The following is a 20,394-nucleotide window of genomic DNA, read 5'->3' on the forward strand; positions in this document are numbered from 1 at the left end:
AATAACCACCAGAGGAACAACAATGAAGGAATAATCAGATTAAGCTGAATTTGTGCATGCTTAATTAACACATTCTGTTGATGATCAATGCCAACTATCAAATCAGTAGCGTCAGCCCTTCTAAAGTTATTGGAGTTGAAAGTGATGAGCATGGACAGGGTTTTTAAGATATGAAAAGAGGACTCTTTGAGTAACACCTAATCACACTATTCTACCAAAAAGTGTTCCATAAAAACTACTAAAAACCCAATTTCCTTTTTGTTTTATAATCCCAAACTTTAGTATAATCTAGAGGACTTGCTCTTTCAGAAAATACGAAAAAGTCACGATTGGCTAGGTTGACCTAATTCACCTATTATCAGCTCTCACACACAATCAGTGCATGCGACTTTTTGTTTGTTTTGTGATGCAGGTTCACATATAATAATGTTTCAGCTAACATACAGCAATATATTTTGACCCCAGGGGATATGCCCACCTTTGGATGCTTGGGCACATCCTTGACCTCCTCCGTTGCGTTGGCCACGGTGACCGGCACGGCGCCCTCCTTGACCACTCCGCTGTATCTTGGTGCAATGGGGTCAATGACCTTTCGGTTGAAGCTCCACAGCTTGTCCCACTCCATCATGACGACAGAGCGAGAAGATCCCTGCGCACGGAATGGTACAATCCAACAGTTACACAAGACGAATGTTCCATACCAACATAATGGCTTAGAATAGGAAGGAGGTATATTTTGGTAGAGGTGTGCTACTTCCATCATATATTGAATAAGGTTGCTAAGGTTGCTCTCTTCAAGAACCTTTTTCTACCATAGCAGCACTTGACACTTCATTTGCATTTGTCACTTGCCATTTGCACAACTAGAGAATTAATGGTGGTCAACTACATCCTATGGGAAAACAGTTCTTGTTATGAAATCAATGATGTCTCAATAACAAGACACAAAAATGAGCCCAATTCTTCAAATTTGCTACACCTTTTGATGATGGAATACTTCAAATTCTATATCACATTGCTGATGTTCTGGGCAACTTCTGGATTGGCAATAAGGAAACGGAAATTGAACAAGCATGAAACAAAATGACAACGGATCCCAACAATCACTGTAAAGCATAAATACACAAAGTTCTTCTTATGTTGGTTACTAAAATCTTTCCACATTCCATCTGGGTATAGCTGCATAAAAGACCAAAAGAAATAATTGAAAGGAAAGCTAGCAATGATCACTGCAACAGCCAGTCAGCTGCAAGGATTTCTATTTCTGTTGTGGCGGCAAGTGCTATTCAAGCCAGCTGTTCCTGAGATTATATGCACAATGAAAAGAGGTCCCTTTGGACACCTACCTGGGCATTGATGAAGAGCTTGAGGCCCTCTACTGTCATACCTCTCCTCAACACACCTCTCACTGTGGGGAATCTTGGATCATTCCTTGTGGAAGACAAAAAAACGTACCCCACATCAGAGACCACTCCAGAATTACAGAATCACAGACGGAATCACTGACAGAATCACTAATTCCTGTTATTAAGATGGTCTCCTGCATTTCAAAATGTATACATATATATTTTTCTCTCTTAAAACTAAATTTGAAGCATTCCCTTTCCCATAGTGTTACCTTTGATTTTATGTTGCTTTATATTTTTCCTTCTTACATATTTTTCTTCTTATGATTATATTCCATACAGCCTTTGATGTGGAGGAATAATTCATACAATTTATGAAATTTTGATATCTAAAAAAAAAAAAATTTATTGTAATAACAGCAGAATGCAGAAATAACTTAAACTGAACTAAACTCTGTATTGTAAGATCACAGTATTTCTATACCCAGAAGGACATTAAACTTATCTAGCTTCTACTGGCTTCTAGTGGTTATGAGATGATGAGGGAAAGTAGGGATGTGTCATTAAGACATACAAATATTGGGAACTTAATGTCATATATCTTGAGCAGTAAGTATAGGAAAATACCAAGTCTAACTGGATTCCCATTTCTGACTAGTAGAGTTAACAGGGAATTGAAATCCATTAATTGACTACAAGGTACAAGTCTTCACAAGTGCAGAGGAGGAACTTCCAGCACATATGTTCCATGTTCACTGAGGTATGTTCTAACCCGGTGGCTAAAGTGACAAGTTCAAGTTTTAATAGATTAATTTCTCAAAACAGTAAAATCACACCAGTAAGTGTCCCCACTTGGTGTAAAATGGGGATGCCAGTAAAACCCCATTTCAAATCATTCAGAACTGGCAGTCATGATCAGTGGTAAATGGTATAAATTTGCTGCCGTCTGCTGCTGTGCAAGAAGAGTTCCTCAGATCAGGACTCGTAATATTACTATTTTGATCAAGATTCTTTGAAAATCAAACATAACTCAAATGTCTAACATAAATGTACATCATTGATGTGGAAGTATCATCATTACTTCACTTGAACTATCATCATCCAGAATGCATTCATTCACAAAAACTTTGTGTGAGTATAGACTGCTGAAGACAGCAAGCATCATACCAAGTCAGTACTCTTGAACACCAGACCCGACTATTGGTACAGATGAGCAAAGGGACAGGGGGTAGCGACTGTTACGTGAAAATTTCTTACCATCCATCGACGTAGCCCTTGTCCACAAACCATGTCAATTTCCTCTTGGAAAGGACTGTGTGCTGGAGATTGAGTCTGCTGTACTCCCAGACATGCACCTTCCGCAACCCAAGAATGTCGATGATGAAGAAGTACTGGGGATCGCGGTCGTGGTATTCGGTGGTACGGAGGGCATGCGTGACCCCTTCCACGCTGTCGACAATTGGGCAGGCAAAGTCGTATGTTGGGTAGACCCTGTTGCAGATAAATTTGGGGATGGAGAGGAGAATTAATTTTTTGCCAATGTCAAATGTCTACATCATACATTTTGTAAATATCATTTTTTCCCAATTCATAATTTAAAAAATAATTCCCGCCATCAACCAAATTAAAGGGAGATATCAGGAAAATATTCATATTTGCTCCATCAATGAATTCACAGATGTTACATATCTGATTGTTTCCTCAATTTTGCAAGAGGCCTTAGAAAAGCATTCAGCAGAAGTATCGCATCACCCACATAAAGATTTGACACTTACGAACGAGAATTGAACACATCATACCTTTAACCCGTTGAGGACGGTTTGATTTTGCTACAACACTCATTTCCCATAGACACTTGCCCGAGTATACTCGGGACTCGTCCTCAACGGGTTAATAGACTATTATGATGAGATATAATGCTCCCAAAGACAATGGGAACTGAAGTGGAATTTGGCAATTAAAAAATATTTATAGCTCAGAAAATAACTAAACTATTCCATGCAAAGATGAAATAATATCTGCCGCACTGATATCACTCACCATCTGTAGCTCCAATTGAAAAAAAAAAGAAAAATCAACAAACAAAACAAAACAAACAAAAAACAAACAGTGGAATGCATTTTATAATAAATGGTGAGCCTTGTACAGTGTATCATCTTTCAAAGATGCCTGAGCGACACATTCACATAGATAGTTACCAACGACTGTCATTTAAACAGCCATCATTACCACAGCACAGACTGGCATGTGTGCTCCTGAGTGCTTGTGCACACTTTTTGTCATTCAAAAAGGTAAATTCCTGTCACTGGCATTCCTAGTCAACTGCTCAACGAAAGAGAACTTGGGAGGGGCAGTCTAGCAGTCAAGTTACGTAGCACGTACTTGTACTTGGTGCCAGTGCGCACATGGACCTCGTTCTTGCAGCGGTAGATGGTGGGGTCCCTGAGGCAGCCGTTGTCAGACTTCATGTCGATCTTCAGCCTCAGGCAGCACTGCTGCCCTCGCTCGGTTCCCTTTATCATTTCCTTCCACATTTCCATGTTCTTTTCCACAGCTGGGGTAAAAATCAATGTAAACAGTGTAATGCTTATTTTCAAACTTGTTTGTCTGTCTGTTCCTCTCTCTCTCTCTCTCTTTTTCTCTAAGCAAATCATGACTACTTCGCAATATTAACTTTGGGCATCCAGACCTACATCATACATTATTATCCATACAGAGGATTTTTAGGGCCCAAATACAAGTGTTATTTTGTCGACGCACCTCATAACCTCCAACCCACTTAAAAAGTTTGTTGAACTCGACCAATATTTTTTGCCGAGGCGACCAATATTTAAAATATTGGACGGCAAGAGGGGGATTCCCCAAAGTTTTTATAAACTGCACCGTGATTGGTTGAGATATATACGAGATGACCTGAAATAAGAAGTAAAAACGTCTGTGATTGGTCAATCACGAATTAACTAGAATATCGTTTCTTCTAAAATTCTGTGTTTATAAAAACAAATTTCATATATCAATTAGTTGAAATTGTTTTTCACACAATTTTTCAAAATATCACTTTCATAACAGGAAGTTAAATTTAGGTTTGATGAAAACAAGTTGCATTTTTTTTTTGTGCATGCAGGCGCAAGGCGACGATTGATCTGCAGCTCTCTGCATACTCAGCGATACTGCTAGATAGCCCGCGCGCGATATACTAGTAATGTAGCCGGCCGCCGCCGCTGCGCTTGCATTTGCATGCGCGATATGCATATTGCAGTTACTGTACATGTACGTACGTGTGTACAAGTACGTTATATACAGCACAGTAGGACTAGTTGTGGTAGTAGTAGCCTAATTCGATCTTTCACGATCTACGGTAGATGTGACGTGAATTGTTTCTCAGATCTCGGATACAAATACATCTAATTCTGGTCTAAATTAGCTAGATCTCGGTCTAACAGTAACATGACGGCTACATCACTGTTTTATCGGAGACTGAAGTGGATTAACTTGCACTGAAGAGTGTACCGGTACATGTACCATACCCCATGTCAGGATCACTACACAGTAGGAACAGCACTCGGAGTCGGAGACAGAAAGGGTAGGCCAAAGTGAAAACATTCTTTGCTAAAATCCTCTGTAGGATAATAATGATGATATTGAATGTCCTATTTTCGATTAATACAAGGAAATATTGGACTCGCTAAGCAAAATATTGGACTCGTCTTCGACTCGTCCAATATTTGTGCATAGCTCGTCCAATATTTCCTTGTATTAATCTCAAGGCCATCCAATATCATATAATTATTACCTATACGAGGTAGTTTTGCAAGGCAATTACAGTTGTTATTTTGCAGGGTCGGGAGTTCAGCGGGCGATATTAGAGCATATTACGAGCATCCGGGGTTTTACATATACAGTGGGCTTCCGTTATAACGAAATCCTCGGGACCGGCAGTTATTCTTTCGTCATATCGGAATTTTGTTATAACCGAACAAATAAACGATAGAAATACATAGAGTGGATGACATTGCAGCCCAAATTTTTACTTCGCTATAACCAGAATTTTGTTATAACCGCGTGTTCGTTATAACAGGAGTGCACTGTAAAACAGGAAGGTGGGAAGGGAGATTCCACTCCTTCTCTTCCCACCTCATGTAAACATTCCGATCGACCACGAAGAGAAAACATTCAAAGACGTCGCTGCGTGTCGATTACACGCACCGCAGAAGAACGCCGATAAATCAACTCATACAAGGTCGACCACTTCCACTAGTTCCAGCAGCACGATGCGTCAATCGACTAACTGCACAGTGACCATCAGTTATTACAACTCTCCAAATTGAAACATAAGCAAAAATAAAGTGTAAAAGCATTCAGATGTTTGAAGTTCGCCTGTTACAACTACATATGTATCTTTGAAGTTGGAGTTGAATGATATACATTGATGAACAATTTTTCAATTATTCGACATGTTGGTGATGATCTACAGGTAGTCAAATGTGGCTTGATCTATATCATAGTGTATAGCTGTATTCACATATTTTCTTAATTTACCTAGGGGATAGGTAATAATTATGATATTGACTGGCCTTGAGGGAGATACCAGAAAATATTGCCCAAACTGAAAGAATATTGCCTGAGTCGAGTCTTCGACTCGGGCAAGTCGAATATTGCCCTCGTCGAAGACGAGGGCAATATTCTTTCAGTGCGGGCAATATTTATCTGGTATCTCCCTCGAGGCCAGTCAATATTATATAATTATTATTATTATTATTATTATTATCATTGAAGCCGAAATAAATAATAACTAGACTTGGAATTTGTCAAGACTGACAAATTAGGTGATCCGATTTGTTTTAATCGATGATTCGAGTCCTGATCGCAATAGGCATGACCATATAGGTTTCATCTGTGTTTAGAGACATTGGCCGTGTGATGTTTGGATTCCCATTTAGAAAAGAGAGTCAGGTCTGCCATCTTTGGTACCAAATTCGGTATACACTATAACGAAGATACAGAATGAAGTATATTTGACCATTGACCCAACTTTGCACAGCCAAGATGGCATCTGAGCAAAAAGTGGTTATTTTGTGAAATGATTCTTGTAACATGGTCTTTGCGTGTGGAAAATATGGGAAAGATAGGACATGTATTCACCAAGATACAGGTTGAAACATATATGACCTTTGACCCTAATTTACATACCCAAGATGGTGTCTGATCAAGTAGTTGTTATTTTATGAAATAATGTACGTGACATGAACTAAACATGTGCAAAATATGGGCGTGATAGGGGCTGGTTCTCTTGACTTATTGCAAAGAAAGTTGCAGAAAGAAAGAAATATCTCAATACATCGAAGATAAGTATAATTTCAACCAAGTTTTTTGACGTGATATCGGCGCCGTATGAAAAAATGGAGGGTATAGTCACGATAGCCCAAAGTCTGAGCTACAACATATTAAAATCTGGGAGAAATTCACAGAAGAGTAAGTGAGATAGTGTTCGATAAAGACCGTCATGTCAATTTTCATTTCCAGAAAAATTCCCTCCCATAGAGATAACACGTAAACTGGTTAAATTTGACAAGGTTACATTATATCTATTTTCACGAGGTGAAGACATCATCCGATTAAAACTTTGATTGAACAAAACTTAAAGAGTATTACATTGGCTACAACATACTAAAATCTGGAAGAAATTTACCGAAGGGTAATTAGCTAGTCGTCGATAAAGACAATCATGTCAATTTTCACATCTAGACAAATTCCCTTCCATAGAGATAACACGTCATAATGAAGATAAAGAAAGAAGTACATATGACCTTTGACCCTACTTTGCACAGACAAGATGGCATCTGAGCAAAAAGTGGTTACTTTGTGAAATGATTCTTGTAACATTGTCTTTACGTGTGCAAAATATGGGAAAGATAGGACATGTATTCACCAAGATACAGGATGAAACATTTTTGACCTTTGACCCTAATTTACATACCCAAGATGGTGCCCGATCAAGTAGTTGTTATTTTATGAAATAATGTACGTGACATAAACTAAATATGTGCAATATATTGGGCTGATAGAGCTTGTTTTTCTTGAGTTATTGCAAAGAAAGTTGCAGAAAGAAAGGAATATGAAAATACATGGAAGATAAGCTTTAATTTCAACCAAGTTTTTGGGCATGATGCCGACTCCGTATGAAAAAACGAAGGGCACATTACAATAGACCAAAGTCTCAGCTACAACATACTAAAATATGGGAGAAATTCACCGAAGCATAAGTGAGCTAGTGCTCGATAAAGATAGTCATGTCAGTTTTCATTTCCAGAAAAACTGCACTCCCATAGAGATAACACGTAAACTGGTCAAATTTAACAATGTTACTTTTAATCCCTTTTTACGAGGTGATGCCGTCATCCAATCAAATTGTTGTTATAATATATCTGAAAGACCATTTAATAAGCTACAACATATTGAAATTTGGACGAAAATCAACTAAAAAATAAGTGAGATATGCTTGAATGAATTTGAAATTTGATGACGTCATTTTGAAAATTTACTTTTTTTACTTTATTAAGAAATTTGCTATCTTTTAATCATTTTGTCAGCATTGCCACCCCATGAAATGACATGTACAACTCATCAGCTTTCAGAATATGTAAAAAAAATGGGGGGTCACCGTCCATCCTGACGAGTAAAATTGGATTTAAAATTGGCAGTTTTTTGGCATTGTTGCACTGTATATCGCCATTGACGCGCGCGCGGAATTTCAACTTTGACGGACCCGTATGACGTCATTTTGAGTCGGATTGACTTGAAACTTGGTAGAAATATTCCTTGACATTTCAGACATCCGATCAAAGTGAAAAAACGGGAAATTTTCATTGCATATGAGCTGTGCGTGCGTATATGTGCGCGCGCGTACGCGTCCGTCCGATTTTTTCAATTTTTCAAAAATGCTCTAAATGGTCTGAAACGTGTGCAAAAAAATTTTGAGCTCGATTTGAGCATACAAATATTTCAACGCGCGCGTACGCGCGCGTTCTATGATAAATATGAATTTTGACAATATGAGTAGAATTCGCTTGACTTAAAGTATATGTGACGTAAATTTCATTGAAGAATTCTATTCCATTAATGAGATATGGATGAAAATGTGTTTTCATATAATGACGTCATAGTGACGTCACGGTCGACTGATCACTATGATTTTATAAAATTTTTCGTCTTTGGGACATGATACATATATGGTATGAGTTTGAAATTGATACTGTGAGAACTTTCTGAGTACGTAGATACACAACTTTTGTCCAGAAATAAAGAAAGAAGAAGAAGAAGAAGAAGAACAAAGAATCCGTACAGATACAGAAGGTGATCCGAGAGGATACTCGGATCACCTAATAATAATGATAATAATAACATCAGATGGTAACGCAAAACAAAAATGAGTAGCGTTCAAGCATAATGTACAGCACCGACACAAAGACTTTGTACTGGCACATTCAGATATGAAAACAGACACACACACACAGTCAGAGAAATGAATCCACAGGGTGTTGGAATTTGCATCAAGTACTCATAGCACATGGAGGCAGTGATACCAAATCTTGTTCCAAATTGTGATCACGGCCAACCTGCGTGGATATTTGAGCTCTGTGTCTTGACTTAACAGTCAGATGTAAAATCAAATCCACAAGCAAAATTTTTGGCAGACTGGCATAATTTACCATTTGCAGATGAAACAAAAACCCAGCATTAGTGCTTCAAAATAGTTCTAAAATGTGAGTTAGGAATAGAAACAATGGCTATTACAATTTGAATCAGTAAAATCGATTTTGATTATTGTTAAATATACAAGATGTGAACAACAGTTATGATAAAAATGTTTCCAGACTAAACCGTTTAGAGTTACACTTTATTGAGGAAAATGCTGATATCTCCTTATATATTTTAGGCTGTACTGCAAAAATTTCATATGGCAGGATGTTTTGTGGTACAACAGACCTACACATATGCATGAAATGTGATATCTTGAACATTTTTTAAATCACTGCTCCCAAAGGTAAACAGAACCTTTACGGATGACTGCTTTATTTCGATCAACACCTCTCCGAAAAGAACAGCTATACTTAGTTTGGCATCAAACTTTGTTGCCACTCACAGTTGTTGTAGTTCTTGGAGAACTCCCGCTGCTCACGCTCCTTCTTCATGAGCTCGGGTTCGGTGTCGTCGGCGTACGCCTTGCCCTCCTTGATCATCTTCTCAGCGTACGACTGGATCAGATCAAAGTGATCCGAGGTGTGGGAGAAGATGTCGGGCTTGATGCCCAACATGGCAACGTCTTCCAGGATCACCTGACAGGAAATAGGGGGTCACACAGAAGGTCACAAATTATGTGAGGGTTCAAAAGTAGAACAAAACCAAAGAGACCAATCAAATTGAACTGAATTGAATTATTATACACAGCTAAAAAAAATGTTTAAAAATCACAGAAATACAAAAGAAAATTGGAAGAACAAAATACATAAAGAAATAAAAATCAGAACATATTCTTTTCTTTGAGGAATTGATAAGGAAGTTATAAAAGTGAGACATTTGTACAAAAAAATTATTATTCCTAAAGCTGTATTCAGTGAGAAATAACCAAAGCTATACTCTTCTAGAGAGAGCAAACTAATGAGTAAATCTACTCCATTTAAGAATCACTCTACACATCACAGAACCTGATGACAGGATTTGGGCCCATGTAAGCTCTATCATTTCACTTCAAAGAGTGCAGTCAAATATTTTGCAATGAATCAAGCTCGTAAACAGACACTTGAGCACCTGTTCAGTGTTGTGACATCTGTTTCTTGCAAACAGTGGACTCCCATTATAACGGAGTCCTCGGGCCTGGCAGTTTTCTTTCATTATATGAAAATTTCATTATAACTGAATAAATAAACAATAACAAACAAAGAGCGGATAATTTTGAGGCCTGAATATTTCCTTCGTTGTAACTGGAATTTCGTTATCACTGTGCTTGTTATAACCAGAGTGCACTGTATGTGTTTGTGTGTGTGTGTGTGTGTGTGTGTGTAAGCACCTGTGTGTCTGACTAAGTCACTGAAATTTCCACCAAAACCCGGCAAAACTAACCTTTTCAAACTCTGCATTCTCCTTGGCAGGATTGGTGTCGTCAAATCTCATGATCAACTTGCCCTGGAAGGCTAGCTGGTAGTATTGGTTCAGCAGCGCCGCCTTGGCGTGACCAATATGAAGGAAGCTGATGACAAAATATTGAATGTAATGCATTCACATTTCATATTTTCTTTGCAGCAAATTTCAAAATAGCACTTCCAAGTCGTGCAAAATTCTTCTTGCACATAAACTGGCTTGATGCAAGACATTTTTTTTCACATGATCTCTGTCAGATATTGCTGCTTCTGGTAGTAAGAACACTAAAGCATTTTAAAAAGATGCATTTTCATGTACCAAGCTGTCAGCCGAAAAAAAAAAATGTTTCTCTGACACCAAATGTCTTCCACTTCTTTGAATAAGAAATTGGATGCAGAGTTTGCAAGATGGAAATTCAACCTTTCATCTGTAAGCACCTTAAGAATTCTTGTAAAGTCAACCACTTCTTGACTATGAAGGAAATAGAAAGCTTCACACTACTTTTCACTGGCAATAGGATGCAAACATTGTGTATCTACTAAGAAAATCACACTTGCACAGAAGCCCAAACACACAGATTATGCAATCCCAGCAAGGAAACACACAACAACCACCCATTATTGCGCAAGTTTTACATGCACACACTTGTTCACACAGAAGGATGGCCACAGGCTAGTGGGCCCTTAAGGGTTAATCGGAGCATTTACAGTGTCAATACTTGTCTCTGTTGTGACTGATAACAGCTGCATACTAACCCACTGGCCTCTGGAGGGAACCTAACCACCACCTTGCCCATCTCGGCACCAGGGAGCTCCACATAGCCTCCTATATCCTTCTTTTTGCCCTGAGAGGGGGGGAAATTGAAGGAAGTTACACCAAAATGTTGCATACATGAAATGAGGCATACACAGGATAGCATGGCATGCTTTTGAAATCGGCAAGACTGGAATCTCTAGTACCACTGTACTTGGATATTATTCAATTCAGAAGAAAAAATCCTCCAAGATCACCTACAAAACAATACTAAGTATAAGTAAAATAAAAAATACCAGCACACAGACACATGTGACATATATCACATGCAGATAAACGAAAACCCATACACACACACACACACACACACACACACAAATAAATCAAACAATAAGGTAAAGAAGAGGTACTCACTTTGTCTGAGCCCTGTGTTAAGTGTCCCAAGTGGAAGGAGAAAAAAAAAATGATACTTATTATTATGTAGAAGGTTTCAGTACCAGTGTTACAAGGTATGAAAGGGCAAATTATAATGCCAACAAATATCTTTACAACTGAGATGGCTAGCATACTTAAGACTTCCATCTTAATAATAATATAACCATATACCAGTAAGATGCCAAAAAGTTGTATGTTGGAAAGCCTAGCAATGCAAAAGTATTTTACACACAAAGTCAATGCTCCTTGGTTCTCACAAGTATTTCAAACTTATTCTTGGAGATTGACAGATGAAAGCCAGTGCAAAATATCAAACAGCTACAAACATGAAAAAATACAATTCCTAAGATGCATTAGAGATGTAAAGAATATTTACATACAATACATACTAAATTGTTTCATGGTATTCAGATTACTGTTTTTTTTTTTTTTTTTTGAAACCAACTATTCTTAAGCTGTATAAATGCACTCAAATCTTTCATGCCCAAGTGATCATGAAAACACTACTTTAGTTAATACTGCCATGAGTGGTTTAGACTTTGCACTCTTCATAACATATTCTTTTTTCTGCCTAGCCCTAAGCAGCAAATATAAGCTGCCTTCAACACATGTAAAATGGCTGCAATTTACAAATTCTTACTCTTAAATTGCCATTACCAACTCTGATTAGCATGATGAATTTATTACCATATTTTTTTATATCATAATCATTACTATTCTGACATTAATCTCTGTAACCATTCCTCATCAAAACATTGTGAGAGGGCGGTGAGTTGGCTCAGTCGTAAGCGCGTCTACTCCGACCCAAGTGACCCAGGTTCGAACCCGAATCTGGACTGAGCAATGTTGTGTGTAATCACACCATTCCCCCTAGCAAGATACAAAATACTATGTCCCTCGGATAGCACATAAAATGGAGGTCCCATGTGTGAGAGAGTTACAACTCATGCACGTATAAGATCCTGCTTCATTCGTTCATTGCAAAGAGCAGGGTGTTTAACCCAGTGAAGTGGTCCCACCTCACATTCAACTGGACCCCATGGAAGACCAGAATAGCATAGCTGAATATGGGCTATCCAGCCATCTTCTCAGATGGAAAATGATTTAACAAACAAACAAACTGTGTCCTGCTTACCTCCTGAGTGCCAGCTGCAGGGAGTGCAGCTACCACTCTCTGAAACTGCTCCTGGGCAGCTAAGAAGGAGAACCAGCGCTGAACATTGGGCAAAGCCTTGCCCTGGGACACCAGCTTGGCCCAGGCACTGCTCCCTGTCAAGGAAGATGAGATGGATTGTGTGTATGAGTCATTATTTCAAATGAAAATCTATTCACGGGACAGCAGGTTCTTCACACTGGGATCTGACATGATAGAACTAAAGGCATCCTGCATCCTTCAACTGAATATTTCAACCAGTGAATAACAGACTCATGGATACTTTTTATACATAGCAGGGGGCCCTTTCATAGTTTACAAAATTAGCATATAATATAGTACACACAAATAAAAACAAATGCAAAATACTGCAAAATTTGGTTTTCTTTGACTGAAATGTGGATAAATCACAATAAATCATTTGTGCATGGCTTGTTCTGAAAAAGAAATGCTTTAGGAGGAATTCTTACTCATCACTTAAAATGTGTATCGACTATTTTGTCTAAAAACAACAGACAAAAAATGAATACAAATACAAAAGAACGAAGAGAGCACATTGAAAGTTCATGCCATACGAACTCGCCAGCTTAGGGTTCCAAATTTGCTCACATGACATCATCAGGAATACATCAGATACAATATAACCAACACAGTAGGATATCAGATAAATAAATTCAGTTTCTGTGGACATGACCTGAACCTGTGAAAAGAAGATGTGGCTTCACAAAACACGTACCGGTAATGCTCTTCATACTACTACATGGCTCTTTACCATCCCTAACATTGGAGGAAAACATAATGGTATTAAATGTAACTCTAATTTCATTTTTTTTTAAAAATCTCAGATATCTGTGGCACCATACCTTTGAGAGCCCCCCACACCGCAAGGTCAGCGATGGTCAGCTCATGGCCCACAAGGAAAGTGCGAGGGCCGAGGATCTTGTCCAGATACGACACGGCCTGGTTGAAGTCGGAAGAGGATCCAAGTCGGATGTTGGAGAAGTCAAGCCAGTGGTCAACCTGATTCAGAGAAACAAAATAATGCAGGGATCATTTAATATCTAGCTCTAACTCTAACAGCACCAATTTGGACATAGTTATAGTTTTTTCCTCTTATATTGCACAGAATATTTTCATTTCTGGAAAATGGCAGCTCTAGTTGATGGACTTTAACCAGAATCATACAATTCTATTCAATGAAATTGCTACACAAATGACATTTTGTAACTTTAGCAGTCATACATGTACTGTAAAAGTGGATATTTTCGCGTGACTTATTTTATGCGCTAGGCCCGGTAAGAAGAGTCTCATGTGTCTGTAATTCCACGGAATCAAGACAGTAAGTACTGAAATATATGGCCAGCAAAAATATTCACATGCTTTTGGTTGTTGTTTTTTTCTGTGCTAGTTTCTGGTTGCACGAAATGCGCGACTTTTACAGTATCCAAAGTGCATTGCAATTTCCCCTGCGATATATCGGGAAAATTATTCCCTGCATTGCATCTAATCTCAATCACAAAGGATGAGCAAAGGTGTGTAATACACCTACCTCGGTTGTTTCAAGAGTATCCCTTCCATACAGACCATTTCCTCCTGCAGCTCTGGCAAGGTAGCGGCTGATGGCTGTTGATGATGTCACTGTCACATCGCTTTATTGATATAAACACATTTATAAGAAAGACAACTTACATCCACAAGAATTTAGAACAAAGATCTTACAAGGGTAATATTTTGTAACACACACAAATATTTGACCTGGAATGAATAACTGGAAGAATTATCATCTCTCATCTCAATGTGTATGCATAATTGTATTAAAGCTATTTAGTATGAGCAAATTGTTCTAAATGTAATATCAACAATCTTCTTTCACAAGCACAATCAATGTTGCTCACTAACTTCTTTCCCTACATATTAGTCCATGCATATATATGGAATATAACTTTGTGAACAGTATTTCATGGATTTTGAAGGTAGAAATCAGTATGCCACTCAAAACTCACATGATGTGAACAGTAGTAGCACAATCAACTTGGAACTATGTTTTGAATCAGTTTAAGAGCTGTGTTAAGGAATATACTGTTGTGCGCCTTACGGAGTAAGCTTGAGGCTGGTCGCTGATCCCCACTCAACCTTGATGTCTGCCTTTCCAGCCACACACTCCACCGTCAACAGAGCCGCTGGGAGCAGCAAAGCAGAAAACAAAAGGACAAACACTTGCAATGCCATGTGAAAGTGACTGAGACAAAACATTCAAGAGCAACTGACTTCCCTGGTAGCATACGTATCATTTTCATCTACTCTTCTATTTTGCAACAACTTCCATTTCCATTTTTTCTTTAAATTTCCAAATTACAATGTATAAAGAAGGCATCCCCCCCTGCTTTACTCTTATGATACATGTAGCTGGTAAATCATATCTCCTTGCTTAATAAGCTCCATTAGCATTAGCGAGTGTTCTAAAAAGTATGTTAAAAAGAGTGTCTCAAATAGATTCTATATTAAAGCATGGTGACTCTTGGTGTCCACCTTATTAAGAACATTACACCTAGAGGTCGGATGAGGGCCTTACAAAAGAAATAGGAATATCAATTCTCTAGACAGAAAAACTCTGTGCAAATAACAAATCATAAAAACTGCCCTTGAACAACAGTACTAGCTTGTCAATGCTACTGGGTACAGAAAGTAAAATTTTTGTTTGTTTTGTTTTTATGTTCCCATGAATGCATGTCACTGCTGAATTTTTGTTTAGCACTCCTTCTGAACCTTTTACTGCATGAAAGGGGAAATCAGGGACAAATGAAGGCTAGTTTAAAAAGAATTAGCAAATCTTGCAAGCACATCTGTAAAAATATGATTAAAATCAGATGAAATTTATTTAGGAAAGTTATAGAATTTGTGACATTTCGCTAATTGTCATGAAACAGTTCTTAAACAGTCAATATGAAAATGCAAACTGAATTGATGGATGTCATCCCTGAAAAGTTACCATACATGTAAATCATGAAATTTCCATTTTTAAAAAAATCAAACACAATTATGTCTCAGTCTCAAATTCTGATACATCTGACTGAACATTATTTTGAAGTCATTTGATGAGGAATATCAACATTGTTTTACACTTTTGGACTAGAAAATAAAATCCTTTTTTTTTTTTGTACGAATGATCAATGGCAAATTGTGAGGTGATGACATCATCATCAGATCACTCATTTACACATTCATAGCAACTGTTCAAGAAATGTTGTACCTACAAAACAAGGGGCAAATCTTTGAAATTTCATAACTTCCTTACTTTGATCTTATTCTGATTTTATAACTTCCTTACTTTGATCTGATTTTGATCAAATCTTAACTGCTGTGCCAAGTAGGTTGTATGACACGCTTGTCACATTTTACTCTTTCTTTCCAATAACATTGACTATAGAAATGAAATGCCTACTACATGAACTGCATTAATAATCATGAATGGTGCAGCTTTAGTTGAGGAATTGTTCAGAACTTTGCAGACTGCCTCTTCCTGTCACACAGAATTCCATGAAAGACTTATACCGGTAGTTAGTTATAACAAGGAGATTCTAGAGAATGGAGTCTCAACTGTCTTATTTCCTTTGCTAGATGTTTGAAGCCGCCGCTCAAAAATATTTGAAACATGTGCTAAACAGGATCTGCCGCGCAGATAGGAAGACAATTAACTCGTGTCTCATTGCATAATCACTAGCCACTTTCAAAGAAAGATATTTCTTTGTGATGGTTATTACTTTTCGCTATCCCTTCTTATAAAAGGTAGGTGGTACAGACATGAGGATGCGCGAATAGAAATTGAGCAAAAAAATGCTGAAATAAAGATGAAAAATACTCCACTGGTCATACCCGGTCACTAATCTGATATATCTATCAATAAAGAATTATACTTGAAGAATATTCCATATTAGTTTCATTTGTGAAAACTAAGCGGAAAAGTAATAATTTAACCAGCTTTCCAGGATGGTACAGTTTTAAAAATTTTCACATGATACAGCTCTGATTTACACTTTTGCGCAAATTTCTTGATGGAATTGTCTTTTGTTTTACATGCTTTATCATTAATTGGAATATCATTTAATAAATAGGTAAGCAAAATATGGTCAATATTATGATAACGTTCAAAATTAATCTTCAGAATGCTCAGCAAGACGGCGGCAAGGAACATCGATCAAGTGCACCTGTGGAATTCCTTTGTACATCAATAGAAATCTGACAACTGGTTGAATAATTACAGCCAGTTGGAACTCCACGTATAAAACCTCCTTGGTTATAAAATACATGCAAGTGTAGTGTGATCACTTTAAACCCCCCCCCCCCAAAAAAAAAAAAATCATTATTTCAGAACTGTTACACTTCAATTTAACAGTAATCAGGACAGTACTGTGTTAGCGATCAAATTACTGTAAAACGAGGAATGTTTGCGTTCCTTTTAATTTTGCGAATTTCACGAGTGCCAAGATATTCGAAATTAAAATGCACGCGAAAGTTCTTGTCTACACTGTATGCATCGAATGCCAGTGGTAGTTCGCGAAAATTTCATGCTGCACAAAAAAGCTGTCGGCTCCAATTTGCGAAAATTTCATGCCGCGAATAGGCCTATATCATGTTTTACAGTACTCAAGTCTGTATGCACTGCCATTAGAGTCTAGAAATTGAGCAATATCTAGATGGCAATACAAGGGGTCTAAAATTTCATGACTGTATCTGTAGCTGAATAAATAGTAGCTTAGGTTTGATTGGATGATGATGAAAGTAAAACATACATGTTCTAAAACATGAGCATTTTTTTAATTATACTGATATTGCAACCTATCCTATAGCTCTATACCTATACAAATTGCATATATTATAGGATAGGTTGGAATATCAATATAATAAAAAAAAAAATGACAAAATATCCATGCATGATGATGATCACGCTATCCCGCTTGTGACATAATTGGTGTCATGTAGATCATGATTCAGACCCCTTGTTGAGCTATATCTGTAACTTCGTTAGTGTAAAGTAGGTTTTCTGTATGACTCTATGACTCCATGAGCTGCAAGCATGAGAAAAGCTGTGTGTGAATAGTCATGTGAAATTAGTTAAAATTTAGATGTCACTCTGCTGTCTTTGTCGATTGGTGGATTAGATCTTGCTAATTACAAAATATACTTTCACTGCAAATACTTTCACTTGCTCGCTGAGCACTTTACTTGACTTGCTAGACTCTTCCATGGACGGCCTGCTGGGTATTAGGCTAGACTAGATCTTGAAAAAGATGATGAAATACTAACCACGTTAGGTCTACGACTCCCTCGTATAATCGTACGTAGGCCTATACTATTATACTGGGCTGGTATTCTGAATATATCGGATAGTTATTCCTGTAGGTTGTACGGACTACGTACAGGTGCAGACCCATGTACAGGTGAACGAACGTAAAGTTTACGGTAAAATAAAACTTATGACTAGATCTAAATCTAACACTGTAATGCCCGTGCCCGCGAGGTTCTTCATAACATGACATACTGAATGTGCACTGCACTGGATATTCCTACGAGGACCGTAGTATCACACACACACACACACGTGCTTGCGTGGCATCCGTGGTGGCATCCCATCCACAGAGCTGGAGCCAGGCAGCACACTCAGTAGCCAGCGGAACTCCTCGCCCATTGCATTGGAGGCCGAACCGTACTTTTCCTGCAGCATAAGCACAACACCGCGCCAGCGACACGTATATCTTCGACCATAACCTTACATAAATGAAATGAATATTATTACCAATTGGAGGGCTCGAGGAATTTGCAGCTAGCGTAAGACTCATTTTGCGGCTTCCAGATGATCACAGCTCAGGAGAAAGTAAATTTTCTGCAGGAATATTATCGTCCACAGTTGAGTCGTCAGTCGGTCACGGACGTTGTTGGAAATTGCCAACGAAAAACATACCGACGAAGGGAGGAGTACTTGCGCCCTCTCTCGAATATGTTATGCAAACCATGTACTGAACATAATGGCATCATCACGCACTCTCTTTTATACCTCCAGCTTGAATATTTTTCAGTTCTTTTTTTCGAGATAAACTGTGTGTCACATGACTACTTGTATTATTGGGTTGAGATTGCATCATGGTTTGCCATGACGGCACGTATTTCTATTATCCAACACGATCGGGCTCATAACAAAGTGATAAAGAACGAGAGAAACAATGTAAACAGTGCGGCATATATCTGACAATAATCACAGCCCTAAAATTATGTTCTTATACCGTTCAACGTCCGAGGGCAGTTGGCACACAAAATTGCTAGCGACTTTTGACGTGTGGTCTCTAGATTGCAACATTTACAGGTCTATCATTTAATATGCACGTAATAAACGCATCTACTAGTAAATCATTGAGAATATGTCTGGATTGGTGTTAACGGGATGAAGTACGGCCTAGTTTTGGTTGAGAGGGGGATTCACATTTTAGCTTTTTGACAGATAAAGAGACACCACATGACATATTAAACGGTATACAATTCCAAGAATTGAAAGTTAATTTGACGAAATCTGTTTTGAAATAGCTGAGATTTTTAAAACAAATTGGACCACTTTACTCTGTTTTCGGACATCTCAGCCATTCATAACCGATTTTCATCAAATGAATTTTCACTTCCTCTTAGGACTCAAACGTATGCTCTTTGATATTTCATGAAAGTGGTTTCTAGTTACATGTATCTCGCAAAAAAAAAAAAAAATAATGATAATAATAAAATCTATATCCGGCATCTAAAACGAAACTTTACCATCCCTGTAAACACAGGGATTGGCAAATTGCCAAAATTCTGCTGTCGATCTCCCCCCACCCCTTTATTCCTGTCTCATTGTAGATCTATATCAAAGTGATGCAATAGTTCTGCAATATGCTTACCATCACCGGACTGCAAATCCTTACCCCCCCCCCCCCCAAAAAAAAAAAGGAAGAAAAAAAAGAAAGAAAATCAACATTACTGTATTACATGTCAAAATAGTGTTATGACACACGCTAAGTGGCATCCAGAAATTCAAGAACTAGCTATGTTGAGACTGTGAAGCCAAGTTCCGCATGCCCTATGATATGAATCAGAATGAAGAGATAAGACTATATATAGGCTTACAGTAGGACCTATCCATTGAAATGTTCTTTTTCACAGCCTTTGATAAATAAACTCCTCAAAATAAGTTCTGCAATTAAAGTTTGATATATCATATTTCTCTTGACCCCACATTATCTTCATTAATATATGACATCATAAGAAAGCCTGATTAATTATCTTTAAAATGACAAATTACTTGCTATGATTTGGTGTTCTTGGAATGTGCAAAACAACTGAGTATGGGACAGATCAAAAGTGAAAAGCCCGGCGCAAGAATTTTAAGGTTTTGATTAAAAAAGGCCACTGAAATAGGCACTGATGAAATGACAGAACTTTCAAAAACTCCCATTTCCTAGACATTTAGATGACTGTTTGTTCAACCTTTATGTTTACTGCACATACTACTGCGGTTTTTAATTCATGGATGAAGCCTGGAATCTA

General features: G+C 37.9%; 1 protein-coding gene across 1 annotated transcript in view; it reads right to left on the reverse strand.

Annotated features, from left to right (window-relative positions):
• LOC140236021 (bifunctional glutamate/proline--tRNA ligase-like) overlaps positions 1–18,811 on the reverse strand; it is a 40,521-nt gene extending 21,710 nt beyond the window's left edge. Inside the window, exons 1-13 of the mRNA XM_072316002.1 lie at positions 18,620–18,811; positions 14,921–15,005; positions 14,375–14,474; positions 13,689–13,845; positions 12,808–12,941; positions 11,652–11,663; positions 11,240–11,328; positions 10,467–10,593; positions 9,490–9,682; positions 3,729–3,900; positions 2,604–2,837; positions 1,347–1,431; positions 479–649 (exon numbers count right to left, since the gene is read on the reverse strand). Of these exons, the coding sequence (XP_072172103.1) occupies positions 479–649; positions 1,347–1,431; positions 2,604–2,837; positions 3,729–3,900; positions 9,490–9,682; positions 10,467–10,593; positions 11,240–11,328; positions 11,652–11,663; positions 12,808–12,941; positions 13,689–13,845; positions 14,375–14,474; positions 14,921–15,005; positions 18,620–18,662 (1,602 nt within the window). The 5' untranslated portion in view covers positions 18,663–18,811. The remainder of the gene's footprint in view (positions 1–478; positions 650–1,346; positions 1,432–2,603; positions 2,838–3,728; positions 3,901–9,489; positions 9,683–10,466; positions 10,594–11,239; positions 11,329–11,651; positions 11,664–12,807; positions 12,942–13,688; positions 13,846–14,374; positions 14,475–14,920; positions 15,006–18,619) is intronic.
• Positions 18,812–20,394: the final 1,583 nt, after the last annotated feature.

The sequence above is a fragment of the Diadema setosum genome, chromosome 1, assembly GCF_964275005.1.
Source record: "Diadema setosum chromosome 1, eeDiaSeto1, whole genome shotgun sequence".
In the NCBI taxonomy this organism is placed as follows: Eukaryota; Metazoa; Echinodermata; class Echinoidea; order Diadematoida; family Diadematidae; genus Diadema; species Diadema setosum.